General features: G+C 43.5%; 1 protein-coding gene across 1 annotated transcript in view; it reads left to right on the forward strand.

Moving 5' to 3' along the window:
- Positions 1-563: 563 nt before the first annotated feature.
- Positions 564-13,594, forward strand: part of LOC119954961 (sortilin-like) — a 138,785-nt gene continuing 125,754 nt past the window's right edge. Inside the window, exon 1 of the mRNA XM_038780709.1 lies at positions 564-990. Within this exon, the coding sequence (XP_038636637.1) occupies positions 739-990 (252 nt within the window). The 5' untranslated portion in view covers positions 564-738. The remainder of the gene's footprint in view (positions 991-13,594) is intronic.

The following is a 13,594-nucleotide window of genomic DNA, read 5'->3' on the forward strand; positions in this document are numbered from 1 at the left end:
ACATGACCAATAAGCAGGCAGGACACTCGGGGGTGGGATGTGACTATAAAAGACAGGCACTCGCACTCAGCCTCTTTCCACTGATAAACATCTGGAGAGTCAGTCAAGGGTATTGTTACAATCGCACACCTCCACCACGTGACTAAGAGCAAGTCTGGTTCAGTCACACAGAGTAACCACACTTAAATTTGCAGAGTCGAACTCACAGAGAACTGTGCTAACTGTTATTAGTTCAATTAACCTGACTGAACTAACTTCTGATCTAAGCTGCATCCAGTTGAAGCCGGTGTTAGACCAGTACCTAACACGACATACAGCAGAGGTTTGTGACAGTCCTCCACCCCTCAGGGTGTCAAATGGTCCGGGGGGGGGAGGGTTGGGCAGCAAAGTCAAGCCCAAAGTCCAGTTCGAATTTCTGGAGAAGGAGCGTCGAAAGTTTAATATTTTTTTTGCCATCACTTGGCTGGTTGTGGCTCGGGTGACAGGTGCACACCAGGAAGCCTTTATCACATCATCTCATAGCAACACCCCACAAACCAGCTTAGCAACCGGGACACACGGTGCTGGCGACCATCCAACTTCACAGCATCACCCAACCCAACCAGCCCGCCCCCTCTCCCTCACTCTTCTTCACTTCCTTGTGTGTGTTTTTAAAGTTGTCGAGTATTTCTCTCTCCTCCCTCTCTCCACCCCCCTTCCCTTTCTCTCGGTGATAAAGAAGAAGAAGAGGAGGGGGGAATGGCTGCCAGGCTCACCGGTTTGCTCCTCATCGCGCTCTTTGGCTGCCCGGTGTCCTGCGACCACAAGAGGGAATTCCCCGAGCTGCCGGCCCACCGACTCGAGTTCTTCCAGCAGCTGGCAACCTTCAGGGGCGCCTCCAGGTACAAGAGAGACGCCCCCCACAGTCGAAGTGCCCGCCAGGGGGACTTGCCGCCCACCTGTGGCGGCGCCGCCTCCGACCGGGCCAAGCTGAACAAAAATACCCACAAGGTGAGCCTGTTCTTTATTAACCGTTCAAAAGCAATCGACAGAAACTTGGAGGAGTTAATTTGTCCCCCCACCTCCCCCGGTCAAGGGACAACTTGTCACTTCTGACACCTTTCTGGTTTTAATTCCCCATCCCGTATTTTTTTTAATAAGATAAATATAAAGTGTGGCCACTTGGAGTTTACAATCAGAAAGTGCCGTCATTATTTAGGCTGGAACTCTCAGATTTCAAATCTCACTCGCTTCGCACTGACTCTCGCCCAATTTTGACTTGCACACGACGCTTCGGGGCGATGTTCTGAACAGCTGTTGCACGAAGCGGCTCTCTTTTTTTTTGTTCCCCCTCAGCCAGGCTCATGGATCTCACCCCTGCCCTGCTCCAACCGTCTCAGCTGCTGAGCACTCAGTCAAAGCTCATCCCAGTTCAAAACGACTGGACTTGCTTGCTCAGTGCCAAGCTGTGTGTCCCCACCATATATATACACACACACACATGTCCAGCACTTCCAGCCCATGTACACGCCTGTGAGTACTGTGCAAGTCAGAAGTGGACTGACTGAGAATTAAAACGACTTATTATTTATGAACAGAGATGACCATCAGAAAGGATGCCAGGTGAAATTCCATGGTTGGCAAACTCAAATCTTACAGGCAAAGCACAGGCAAACGGTTGCATTTGAAATGATTAGATAGACATAGCAAAGTAAATGTTTATGATGAAACAGGAAAATAATTAAAATGAAATATAGATGATTAGATAGTCTAAGGAATGGATATTGAGGGACATGGGAGTCACGGCAGATACAAAGTTGTGATCGAGATCAACCGGGATGTAACTGAATTGCAAAACCAACTTGAACTGGAAAGCCTACTTCGGTTCCTGTCTTTCTGGATGAGTATTTTAAATGTTTTAAGGGACATTTTACCCTCAGTAATGCATAAAACCTAGTACTCTGTACTCAGTTTGCTTGAGTTTTTGTTTTGGATGTGAGATGTAGGACAAGAGTACAGATCGAGTATCCTTTCTCAAAACCCTCAAGGCATATTGCATTTTGGTATTCAGATCGTTTTGTTTTTTTTGGTTAACTCATATAATCTTACAATAGCTGACGTTTAGGCTAACTATAGTCTAAATAAATATAATGTCTGGAAAAGTAAGATTATCACTGATTAATTAATACAGGATACCTGAAAAAGTTTAATTTTGACATGTTCACCACAAAAATCCCAATGTAAACATAGAATCCATGGAGTACAGAAGGAGATCATTCAGCCCAACGAGTCTTCACCGACTCATCCACCTAGGCGCACTTCCCCACCCTGTCCTTGTAACCCCAACTGACGTTTGGATGCTAGGGGGAATTTTAGCATAGCCAATTTACCTACCCTGCACATCTTTGGATGGTGGGAGGAAACCACAGCACCTGGAGGAAACTCAAGCAGGCAGAAACTCAAAACATGCAAATGCCACATAGACAGTGACCCAAGGCTGGAATTGAACCCTAGTCCCTGGTGCTGTGAGGCAGTAATGCTAATCACTGTGCCATCATGCCACCCATCACAGACAAACAACTAAACTCCCTTTGCTAAAAGTTGATTAGGTTCAAATTGGGCATGGCTTTTGAATGTGTTCAATTTTCAGATTTACGGATGAAGGATACTCAACTTGTACTGTGAATATTGAATTATGTGGCGTGGTTGGTAGTGTTACCTCAGTTGTTTTGCACAACTAAATAAAAGTTGTTTTAAAACAAATGTTCACTTTATTAAGTGTGATCGAGATCAACATGATGCATTGCAGGAAACAGTTTTAAAATGATTTTCATTGCATGTGTTAACTTTGCATGATAAAATGGTCAGGTCAGTGACTTTGAGTTCCTCCTTCTCCATTGTGGAAGTAAGCAGTTTAAGTAATTAATTCTGATGAGCTGTCAGGAGTGGGTAAGAGTGATTGCCATTGACAAACAGGATAATTTTAACGATTGTCACGATACAACACAACTGGTGTTCCAGGGATTAACAATGGGAATTTGGATGGTGAATGGCCTAACAGCCACATTTGCATAAAAAGTCAGATAATCTGTTTTTAAGATGTTGACTGATAAATTTGGCCTGGATACCAGGAAACTCCATGCTGTATTTTATATAGGTCATGGGATCTTTTGCATTCACCCATTGGCCTGGATACCAGGAAACGCCCTGCTCTACTTCAAATAGTGTCATGGGATCTTTAGCATTCACCGAAGATAGAAAATAGTCTTATATATAATTACATCTGGTCATTTTGTCATGTGCAACTGGTAATAACACATTCTTGTGGCCATTTGTGTATGTGTATAAACAAACCAGAATAAACCAAGTTCAGTTGGGTACATGAACTCCATGTTCACCTATCCAATACTTTGTCCTGCAAAGGTACCAATACCTGGCAACAAGGTGGGATTCCCTAGCCAAACAAATTTTAGGTTGGAGAAACTTCCAACAGAAGAACTGAGCGTTTCTTTGCTGAGAAATAGGCTTATAATTATGACCTTGAAATGTTGTTTGAATGCAGGTGGTCTGGCCTTCAAAAATGGCTGAAACAACTGATATTATTCCTTGACTGGAAAAGTATAGCAATGACCGACAGTCTTTTCCTGTTTCGTTGTGTATGTGGAGTGACTAGAGATGTTTTTCACTGCTAACTATCCTGGACGATCATTATAATCTAGCTGTTAATTAGGGAGTTGGGAAAAGGATGATATTTTTGACAGAAGCTGGCCCAGGTCAAGAATTTGCTCGCCCCTGCTCAGCTAAAAGACACACCACTGCTCGGTCAATTTGTGCCAAGCCATTGGAGATCGCAGAAAGCAATCAGTTTGGAATAAGGAATCAGTTACTCGATGAGGACATTGGAGACTTTATCATGGCTTTGAAAAAGCATTGTAATTTTGGAAAATTTAAAGAGCGAGCATTGTAGGACTGATTTGGGGTGCAGTTTAGAGAGTTGGTGCATTTACAGTAAGTTGCTGAAATGGCAAAGGTACCTTTCGGCATAGCTTGTCAAACAGAAATTGTCCTTAGCACAGCATGAGGAAAGTTAGGATTTAACCATCGTCAGTGATCTGCTGAAGTGAGCTGTGGCTAAGTATTCAGGAAGCCCCAACAATGACAATTAATATTAGACGTATAGCCAAGTCCTGTTACTGGTGCTCAGGCCAACATTGGACACACTAATATCCATTGCTGAAGGCAGAGTGCCACAGCTTCAGGAAGAAGGGTCATCTTGCCAAGGCATGTCAAGAGAATATAAATGAAGAAAATATTGGCTGTAGGAAACAACTATCACTTCATTTGGTTGTCGAACAGCAGAAGGTTAATGAGGGGTCGGTTGACACACACATGACCAGTCGAAATTCACAGGGCATCGTTGTCCAATCAGCATTGGATGGAGCTCTGATAAACATGGGGATCGACACGGGGATCGACACAGATATGTCACTTAGTGTGGTTTACCACGAGCCAACGTCAACTGGACAAACCCCGCATAGAATTACAAAGTTATGGAGGAGAGTAAATTTCCCTTGGAGGAAGTGTGTCCGTTTCTGTCACCTGCAAGGAGCAATTTGTGGACAAGGGTGAAAAATCAGCCTGTTAGGAAGGGACTGGTTAGCAGCATTTACGTTAGAATGAGCTTTTTCACATAGAACGATATTAACAATGAAAGACAAAATGATCCGGTATAGCGAAATGGCAACTCATTTCACGGATATAAGGCCAACATACGATTTCAGAAGAAAGCAAAGACAAGTTTGCTGCAGGCCTTATCCAGTGCTCTATGCTCTTCAAACAGCAACTGCAAAGGCATAGTGGTAGGACCAAAGCCACATGGTTGTGTCAGAGTATGTGACGATTATAAGACACCATTACATCAGATACTGGAATGTAATGCACTTTTCTAACTGTGGAGCATCTATTCACGATATTGACAGGAGTCCAGATTTTTTCAATATCGGAGCCCAGAGATATTCTGAGGGTGTGCTGCATTTCTTAATGCCCGAATCTCACCCTTGGTAGGATAAACCCATCTTTGTCTACCCAGTGACCCAAAAATGTCACATTTCGAAGCATTTCACATTTATGCCTTTGCCCAAACTCCATGCTTTCCTAAAGGTGAAAGCATTGGTCTGACTGTTTGGAACGCAAATAAGTATGTTATCATAATATCACACCGATCTCTAAAGTCGATGCAAAATTCAGTTTGTCAGGCTTTTGAGAATTCTGGCAGTTGAAGAAATACTAAATGGAAGCCGATGAAACTAAAATAAAAAACGTGTTTGTTAGGAGTTAAATATGACTTTGACTCATTAAGCATCCGTTGGACCTAACAGAAAAATACTGGATTTAGAAATTGGCCTTTTTTTGTGCGTCAGAATGAATTTTTAATTGGTTATGTGGGCAGCCAGGGTTGGAATTCTTCACAATTGTGATGTAATCTTCATGATCAATGTTGGGGCTGAGTTTGACAGAGTCTGGCAAGAAGCCACCTTTGGTGGCCAGAGTTTAAAAAGGACATAGAAGACACCGTGAAATAGTGCGGAGTTTATCAAACAATAGAAAATAAGCCACCATGCAAATGGCCAGCTAAAGTATGGCAGAGACTACACGTTGCCCTTCATATTCTGAAAAATTAACTATTTATTGCGAAAGCCATTCAAAATGGGTTGAGGGATTTCCAATGAATCGAACAAGAACAAGATTCTAGATATTTTGCATAGTTTTTTTGCTGTTTGAGTTCCAACGGTAGCACAAGTGGATAGCACTGTGGCTTCACAGCGCCAGAGTCCCAGGATTGATTACTCGCTGGGTCACTGTCTGTGGAGTCTGCACGTTCTCTCCGTGTCTGCGTGGGTTTCCTCCGGGTGCTCCGGTTTCCTCCCGCAGTCCAAAGACGTGCAGGTTAGGTGGATTGGCCATGCTAAATTGCCCTTAGTGTCCAAAAAGGTGAGGAGGGGTTATTGGGTTACGGGGATTGGCCGGAAGTGAGAGCTTAAGTGGATCGGTGCACACTCGATGGTCCGAATGGCCTCCTTCTGCACTATGTTCAATGTCTCCCCGGAGAAAACTGTCTGATTACGGCCTCACAAATCTTTAAAATTCATGAGCATGAACAGGGTAAAACACACATGTCTCCCCATATCATCTTGCTTCAGAGCAAATTGCTAAACGTGCTCTTGCAAAGAGAATGCCAGATACAAATTGGAAGAAATGTCAGTTGTCGTTGAATCGCAAACTGGCAATATTTTTGCTTATTCATTGACACACACCCCACAATACTACCAGCAGGACACCAGCTGAATTGTGGTTTATTGCATTACTGAAGCTATATTTAGCACAGCCAGGAGGAGAACAAAAATGTGAGTAGAAAGAGTGTTATGATGGGAGCAGAGTGAGAGAAAGAAGTCTGAAGCTGAACCAGAAGGTCAAAATGAAAGAGAATCATCATACAGCTATCAGGAAGAGTAGTGAAAATATGTAGTCCAAGATGTTTGGTAGTGGAAAGATTAGGTTTGTACATATAGTTCATGTTTACTTTTAGAGGATCGCTTACAAAAAAAAGGAAGTTGGAACAAATCGAATGAGTCTGATGCATTGGATAGTTGGGATATGAGTAGAGTACCAATAATCACTCCAACACAAGCTGTGCCTGACATCAATTAAGATCCGAGTCAGAGACAAACAGATATGTTTCATGAAGTAGAAATTACAATAGAATGTCAGGGTCAAAATCAGGCTCAGATATGTCAAGGTCCTTTCTCAAGTTCTGAAAGTGTCCATCTTGGGATAGGATGGCTTTATAAATAAATGAAAAACCAATTTATAAAACTGTATGAAATTTTAACTTTGTGTAACACTTTCATGAAGGAGAGAGGAACAAAATAGCCCCTTCTTGTGGCCATTGGTGTATACATGTATATATGTAAATCAGAATAAACCAGTTTTAGTTGTTACTTACACTTCATGTGTGCGTGCGCATTAGTGTTTCTATCCTGCAAAGATATCCTGGCAGTACTTCCTTCTACTGCACTGAATTGCCAGTCTAGATTATGTGCTCATGTTTACGGAGTGCGACTTGAACCAACAATCTGAGGATAGTGGCAGGAGTGTGAAAACTGGGCCAAGGAGAAGATTGTTTGTTGTACATACTGCTGTCTTGTCAATGCATGTTAGATTAAATATGAAACACCTCTGAATATGTTATGATATTTCTGCCTTCACTGATTTAAAATAAAACAATTTTGTCAACCAGCCGTGCATCACAATAGTGTTTGGGTCACGGGCTGTACAGAGTATCACACATAGACCCCTACACGTTACAAGACAGTCAAGAAGCCTGCACTATAAGCCAGAGTGAAGGTGCTTTTCCGCATGCTCCTTCTGTAGTTTGAGTCACCCTGAGTTTACGTTGCTAAAATTAGCTCCCTTCTGATAGAGTCAGAGCCCATGTCCTAACCGAGACAGAGTCAACTTTAGCCATGTAAACATGGGGAGATCATGCACATGATCTCATACGTTCATGTGATATAGGAGCAGAATTAGGCCATTTGAGTCATCAAGTCTGGCTGATCATGGCTGATCTCATCCTGGCCTTTACCATCCTGTCCATTCCCCATAACCCTTCAACACATTACCAACTAAAAATCTGTTTAACTCTCCTTAAATTTACTCATTATCCCAGCATCCACTGCACTCTAGGGTAGCAAATTCCATAGATTCACAATACTTTGGGAGAAGTAGTTTTTCCTCAACGCTGCTTCAAATTTGCTACCTCTTATCCTAAGTCTATGACCTCTTGTTTTAGAATGCCCCACAAGAGGAAGCATCTGCTCCACGTCTGCTTTATCCATACCTTTTATCATCTTCTCTACTGCAATTAGATCTCCCCCTCATTCTTCTAAACTCTAGGGAATATGGGCCTAAACTGTTAAACTGTTAAAACTGCACAATACTCTAGGTGTGGTCTCATCAATGTCTTATATAGTTGCAAAACTTCCTTAACTTTATATTCTATACACTTAGCGGTAAATGCCACCATTCTATTCACTTTCTGTACCTGCATGCTAGTTTTCTGTAAGTCATGAATGAGGACCCCCCGATCTCACTGCATGCTGAACAGCCAAATATATGTGAATCTGAACAGGATTGAATTGAATTCGTCAACGTAATCCAAGCCCATTGAATCACCAGGAGTGGGATTCTCCGACCCCCCGCTGGGTGGGAGAATTGCCGGGGGTCGGCGTGAATCCCGCCCCCCCCCCCCCTCAAAACCGGCCCGACGTGAGTCGCACCGCCCACCTCGGAGAATGGCGGGGTCCGGCGCGACTCAATGGGGGCCGGGGCTGCCCGAAATCTCCGGCCCACGACGGACCGAAGTCCCGCCGGCTGTTGCCGGTCCAGCCGGCATAAATTGGACTAGGTCCCTTACTGGCGGGATCTGGTGGTGCAGGTGGGCTCCGGGGTTCTTGGGGGGGCATGGGGGAACTGGCCCTAGGAGGTGCCCCCACGGTGGCCTGACTCACGATCGTGGCCCAACGATCTGTGCGCGGGCCTGTGCCGTGGGGGCACTGTATTCTTCTGCACCAGAGGCTGTGATCCTCCGCCATTCCCGGTGCGGAAGCGAATCACTCTGCACATGTTGGGATGACGCCAGCTCACGATGGCACTCCCACGCATGCGCCGGCCGGCGGAGGCCCTTCGGCGCTTGTTGGTGTGGCGCCAAGCCCCTTTCCCACCGGCCGGCGGGGCGCCAACGACTCTGGGATGGGCCTGGCCCCTGAAGGTGCGGAGGATTCTGCACCATTGTGGCGGCCCGACGACGGAGTGGATCACGCCACTCCGTCCCGCCGGGACCCCCCCACCCGGTAGGGCGAAACCCGCCACAGATGTTTCAATGAAATGCTGGTCTGTGTAATTAACAACAATCTGAAATCGATGACTCATGGTACCATTTTATTGTGGTTTAAATGACCGTGAAAAATGGATGGCAGCTGCTGCACTTAATGGATTGTTTTTTAAAACTAAAATTGCATTGCAGCATGTATTTTGAACTGCATTGATATTGGATTATTTATGAATCCTTCCTGGTTATTTCTTTTCCTCCCGTTTCTTTTATTTTATTATTTTGTTCCGCGGACTCATAATCGGGATGTGCCTTGAAGCAAAAGACACCAAGTTGAAACAGCCTGCTTGCCAGGACACTGTGTTCCTTGGTTTTGTTTTTGGAAAGGAGACGCCAGATGCCATAGAACGTAGAACAGTGCAGCACAGAACAGGCCCTTCAGCCCTCAATGTTGTGCCGAGCCTTGTCCGAAACCAAGATCTAGCTATCCCATTCCCTGTCATTCTGGTGTGCTCCATGTGCCTATCCAATAACCGCTTGAAAGTTCCTGAAGTGTCCGACTCCACTATCACAGCAGGCAGTCCATTCCACACCCTGACCACTCTCTGAGTAAAGAACCTACCTTGGACATCCCTACTATAAACTCCCACCCTGAACCTTATTGTTAAGCCCTCTTGTAACAGCTACATCCACCCGAGGAAATAGTCTCTGAACATCCACTCTATCTATCCCCCTCATCGTCTTATAAACCTCTATTAAGTCGCCTCTCATCCTCCTCCGCTCCAGAGAAACGCCCTAGCTCCCTCAACCTTTCCTCATAAGACCTATCCTCCAAACCAGGCAGCATCCTGTAAATCTCCTTTGCACCATTTCCAATGCTTACATATCCTTCCTATTGTGAGGCGACCAGTACTGCACACAATACTCCAAATGTGGTCTCACCAGGGTCATGTACAGTTGCAGCATAACCCCACGGCTCTTAAACTCAAGCCCCCTGTTAATAAAAGCTAACACACTATAGGCCTTCTTCACTGCTCTATCCACTTGAGTGGCATGGCATTGAGTGGATCATAGGAACCAGGTTTGGAGGGCGTCGGATTGATTGGTTAACTGGAAACCGGTGGGTTGGCCAGGGACAGTGTTCTGCCTGACAATGGTCAATGATTGGATCCTGTGTGATGCATTCTGAAAGAACTGGACAGAAATGTTTAGACCTTGGAAGTGAAAAGAACTATCTCTCTCTCTGCACCTGAAATAATGCTGAGTTTTCAGAGAAAGTAGATAACCTTTCCAGAGAAAGCCATCTGAAACCGAGAAAGAAGTACCAAATGGAAGCCTAAACTTTAGAAAGACATTGACTAGAAGTCATCTTTCTCCTTTAATTTTTATGAATATTTTCTTTCCCTTTTGTCCAGCCATTCTCCTTTGTGTTGTCTGTGTGTGTGTGTGTGTGTGTGTGTGTGTGTGTGTGTGTGTGTGTATATATAGAGAGTGGGGTGAGTTAGGAAGGGGCGGGGTTGTTGGGGGAAAAGGGTAGTAGACAGTCAGTTACATTTTCTTACGGTTAATTATAATACTGTACATAATAAAAGGTTACTTGTATTTTAGTTACAAACCTGGTGACTGTAGTTTATTAGGCTCAACCAAGGACCTTGGTCAGGTATTTTAAATAAATCTAATTTTACCTGTGTTGCGACTCTGGGTCAAGTGGAGGGTGTCGTGACAATTCAATTTCACTACATGTTATGGTGAATCATAACTTTTACATGGCTACAGCATGTTTGTAGGGCAGTGTGAGATAAGTCAGCCAAAGCAAAGATCACAATTCTTTCAGTATGCAAGAGCCCTGAACATACATTTAACCATTTAAAAGCATTCCTCCTGAATTCAGGGGATTTGGATGCTGTGACGACTTAGAAAACAAAGCTCAGTCGGGTTTTTAAAGTCATCTGAAACCCAGGATTATATTGCAGATTTTTAATATAAACATGTTCAAGCCAGCTGATGTTTCAAACATGCACACCTTTCAATTAACATTTTCAAATATTTGTTTTATTCCCCTGATATGTTTTGGTAGCACTGCACGTTTTAAATGATTGCAGGATGGTTCTTCTGAAGTAAACATTCAAACAGTTGGAAAGAAAGGAGTTGTTAACTTGCTTGCCAATTTTTACATCAATTTTTCTCCTTTCCTGAAGGCAATCATTCTGCTGGGTTACAGCTTTATAGGTCAGAATTTTCCAGACCTCCCTCATGGTTGGTGTGTTTTCCCACAACAGAGGTGGCACACCAGGGCTACTGGCAGGATCTTCCGGTCCTGCCGAACTCGATGGCATTTTGCATGCATTGTTCAACCAGCCGGCGAGGTTGGCAGGACCAGACGATCTCACCAGTGGGAAGGACCAGAAAACCCTGCCTACAGTGTCATTTGCCTTCTCATGCCTTGGTAAAGTGCAACTCTTACATAGAATTGTACTGAACATACAGCACACAAACAGGGCATTTGGCCCATTGGTCTATGCTGGTGTTTATGCTCCACACCAGTCTCCTCTCACCCCTTTTCATCTCAGTATACCCTTTGCTTATTTTTTTCATGTGTTTATGTTTTCAAGGCATCTATGGTATTCTTGTAAACATGAATTCTGCACACAAACCACTCTTTGGGTAAAGAAGTTTCTTCAGAATTCCTGATTGGAATATCAGTAATTTATTTAATATTGTTATGTAATTCTTGGCCATAAAGGTGAATTTTGCACACAAACTTTGGGCTAGGGTGGCATGGCGGCGCAGTGGTTGGCACTGCTGCCTCACAGCACCGAGGACCCCGGGTCACTGTCCATGTGGAGTTTTCACATTCTCCCCGTGTCTGCATGGGTCTCACTCCCACAACCCAAACAGATGTTCAGGGTAGGTGGATTGGCCATGCTAAATTGCCCCTTAATTGTGGGGGGGAAAAAAAGAATTGGGTACTGTACATTTATTTAAAAAAAACACTCATTGGGCAAATGAGTTTCTTCTGAATTCCTGATTGGAATATTAGTAATTTAGTTAATATTGTTGCATAATTCCTGGCAGTAAACATGAATTTTGCACTCAAACCACTCTTTGGGTAAAGACATTTCTTCTGAATTCTTGATTAGAATATTATTTAATATTGTTACACAATTTTTGGCAGTGACTGTTTATTTCAAATCCCCATCCAATTTCCTTGAAATGATTCATCATCCCTGTTTCCACTACCCTTGTGTGTAGCAAGTTGCAGGTTATTACATCCTGCTGTTTTTGATAAAAAACCTTCCTCACATTTTCCCCTGCATATTCTTGCTTGAGACCTGTATCCCCCAGCACTTGCACCTTCGCTAATGGAAACGGTTCTTCCTTGTCTACCATATTCAAACTGGTTTTAATTTTTAAAATAAATTTGGAGTGCCCAATTCATTTTTCCCAATTAACGGCAATTTAGCGTGATCAATCCATCTACCTTGCACATTTTTGGGTTGTGGGGGCGAAACCCATGCAAAAACGGGCAGAATATGAAAAGTCCACACGGACAGTGACCCAGAGCCGGGATCGAATCTGCAACCTCAGCGCTGTGAGGCAGCAATGCTAACCACTGCGCCACCGTGCTGCCCCAAACCTGTCATAAACTTGTACAACTCTACACAATCTCCCCATAATCTCCTTTGCTCCCAGGAGAGAATAACGCTGGCTTCTCCGTCCTGACCTTGTAGCCAAAATTCCCCAACTCCAGGACCATTCTGGTAAGTCTCCCCTGGCATTCTTCCAAAAGTGTGGTAACCAGAGTTGAATGCAATATTCTAAATGTGGGCTGAGCAGAGATTCAGCATAACGTCCCTGCTTTTGTACTCAATACATCTATCTATGAAACCCAAGGTCCCAAATACTTACTACTCTCTCAGTATGTCCTGCCCACTTCAAAGATCTTAACATGCCCCCTAATGTCACTGCACACTATGTAGAACTGTGCCATTAAGTTTATATCGCTTTTCTCTCCTGCCAAAATTCATCATCGTACAAATTTGAAGTCTTCTTGCTTTGTCTCAGCTACTCTTAGGTGAAATTAACCGAGCAGAGAGTGGTATGGAAAGACGTTTCACTCTATTATTTCATTACCATCTCTCTTACAGCAATGCTATAAACAGTAGATGGTTTTACTGAAAAATAATAGCAGTGCTTTGAAAGGATTTAAATTAGCCTTTGTGTATATGTATAATGTAAAACAATTTCTTGCATATTTGTTATATGGACACCAAGAACGTTCTTTGACTTCTCCATTATGCATGGTTAGCAGATTATTTTTTTGGCCATAGTATGGTAAAGCTCTTAGAAACATGCAGTTCTTTCAGCATGAAAAAAATGCTCAGATAATGGATTAACTATTTTAATTAGAGTGTAATCCATCTTTAGATTATTATAGAAATGTACTCAAGCTTCCACCGAAAGGTAACAATAGCCTGAGTGCTCTTATGTTGCTCTCATTACAATACCTGGTACCACTTCCTTCAAAATTAGTATGTTATTGATTTATAATTTAAGAATGTAGTCAATTCTAGTGCAGGTAGCTCTCTTAATGGCCCAGCTGGTAAGGGAGCGTTTGGTGTGGTACTAAGTCCAATGGATCTGAAGGTCGCAGCAGTGAGTTCCCCTGTCTATGCTGACTTATATGATCCAGCTGCAACAATAACAAAGATTGTACTTACATAGCAC

The sequence above is a fragment of the Scyliorhinus canicula genome, chromosome 20 (genome assembly GCF_902713615.1).
Source record: "Scyliorhinus canicula chromosome 20, sScyCan1.1, whole genome shotgun sequence".
Lineage (NCBI taxonomy): Eukaryota > Metazoa > Chordata > Chondrichthyes > Carcharhiniformes > Scyliorhinidae > Scyliorhinus > Scyliorhinus canicula.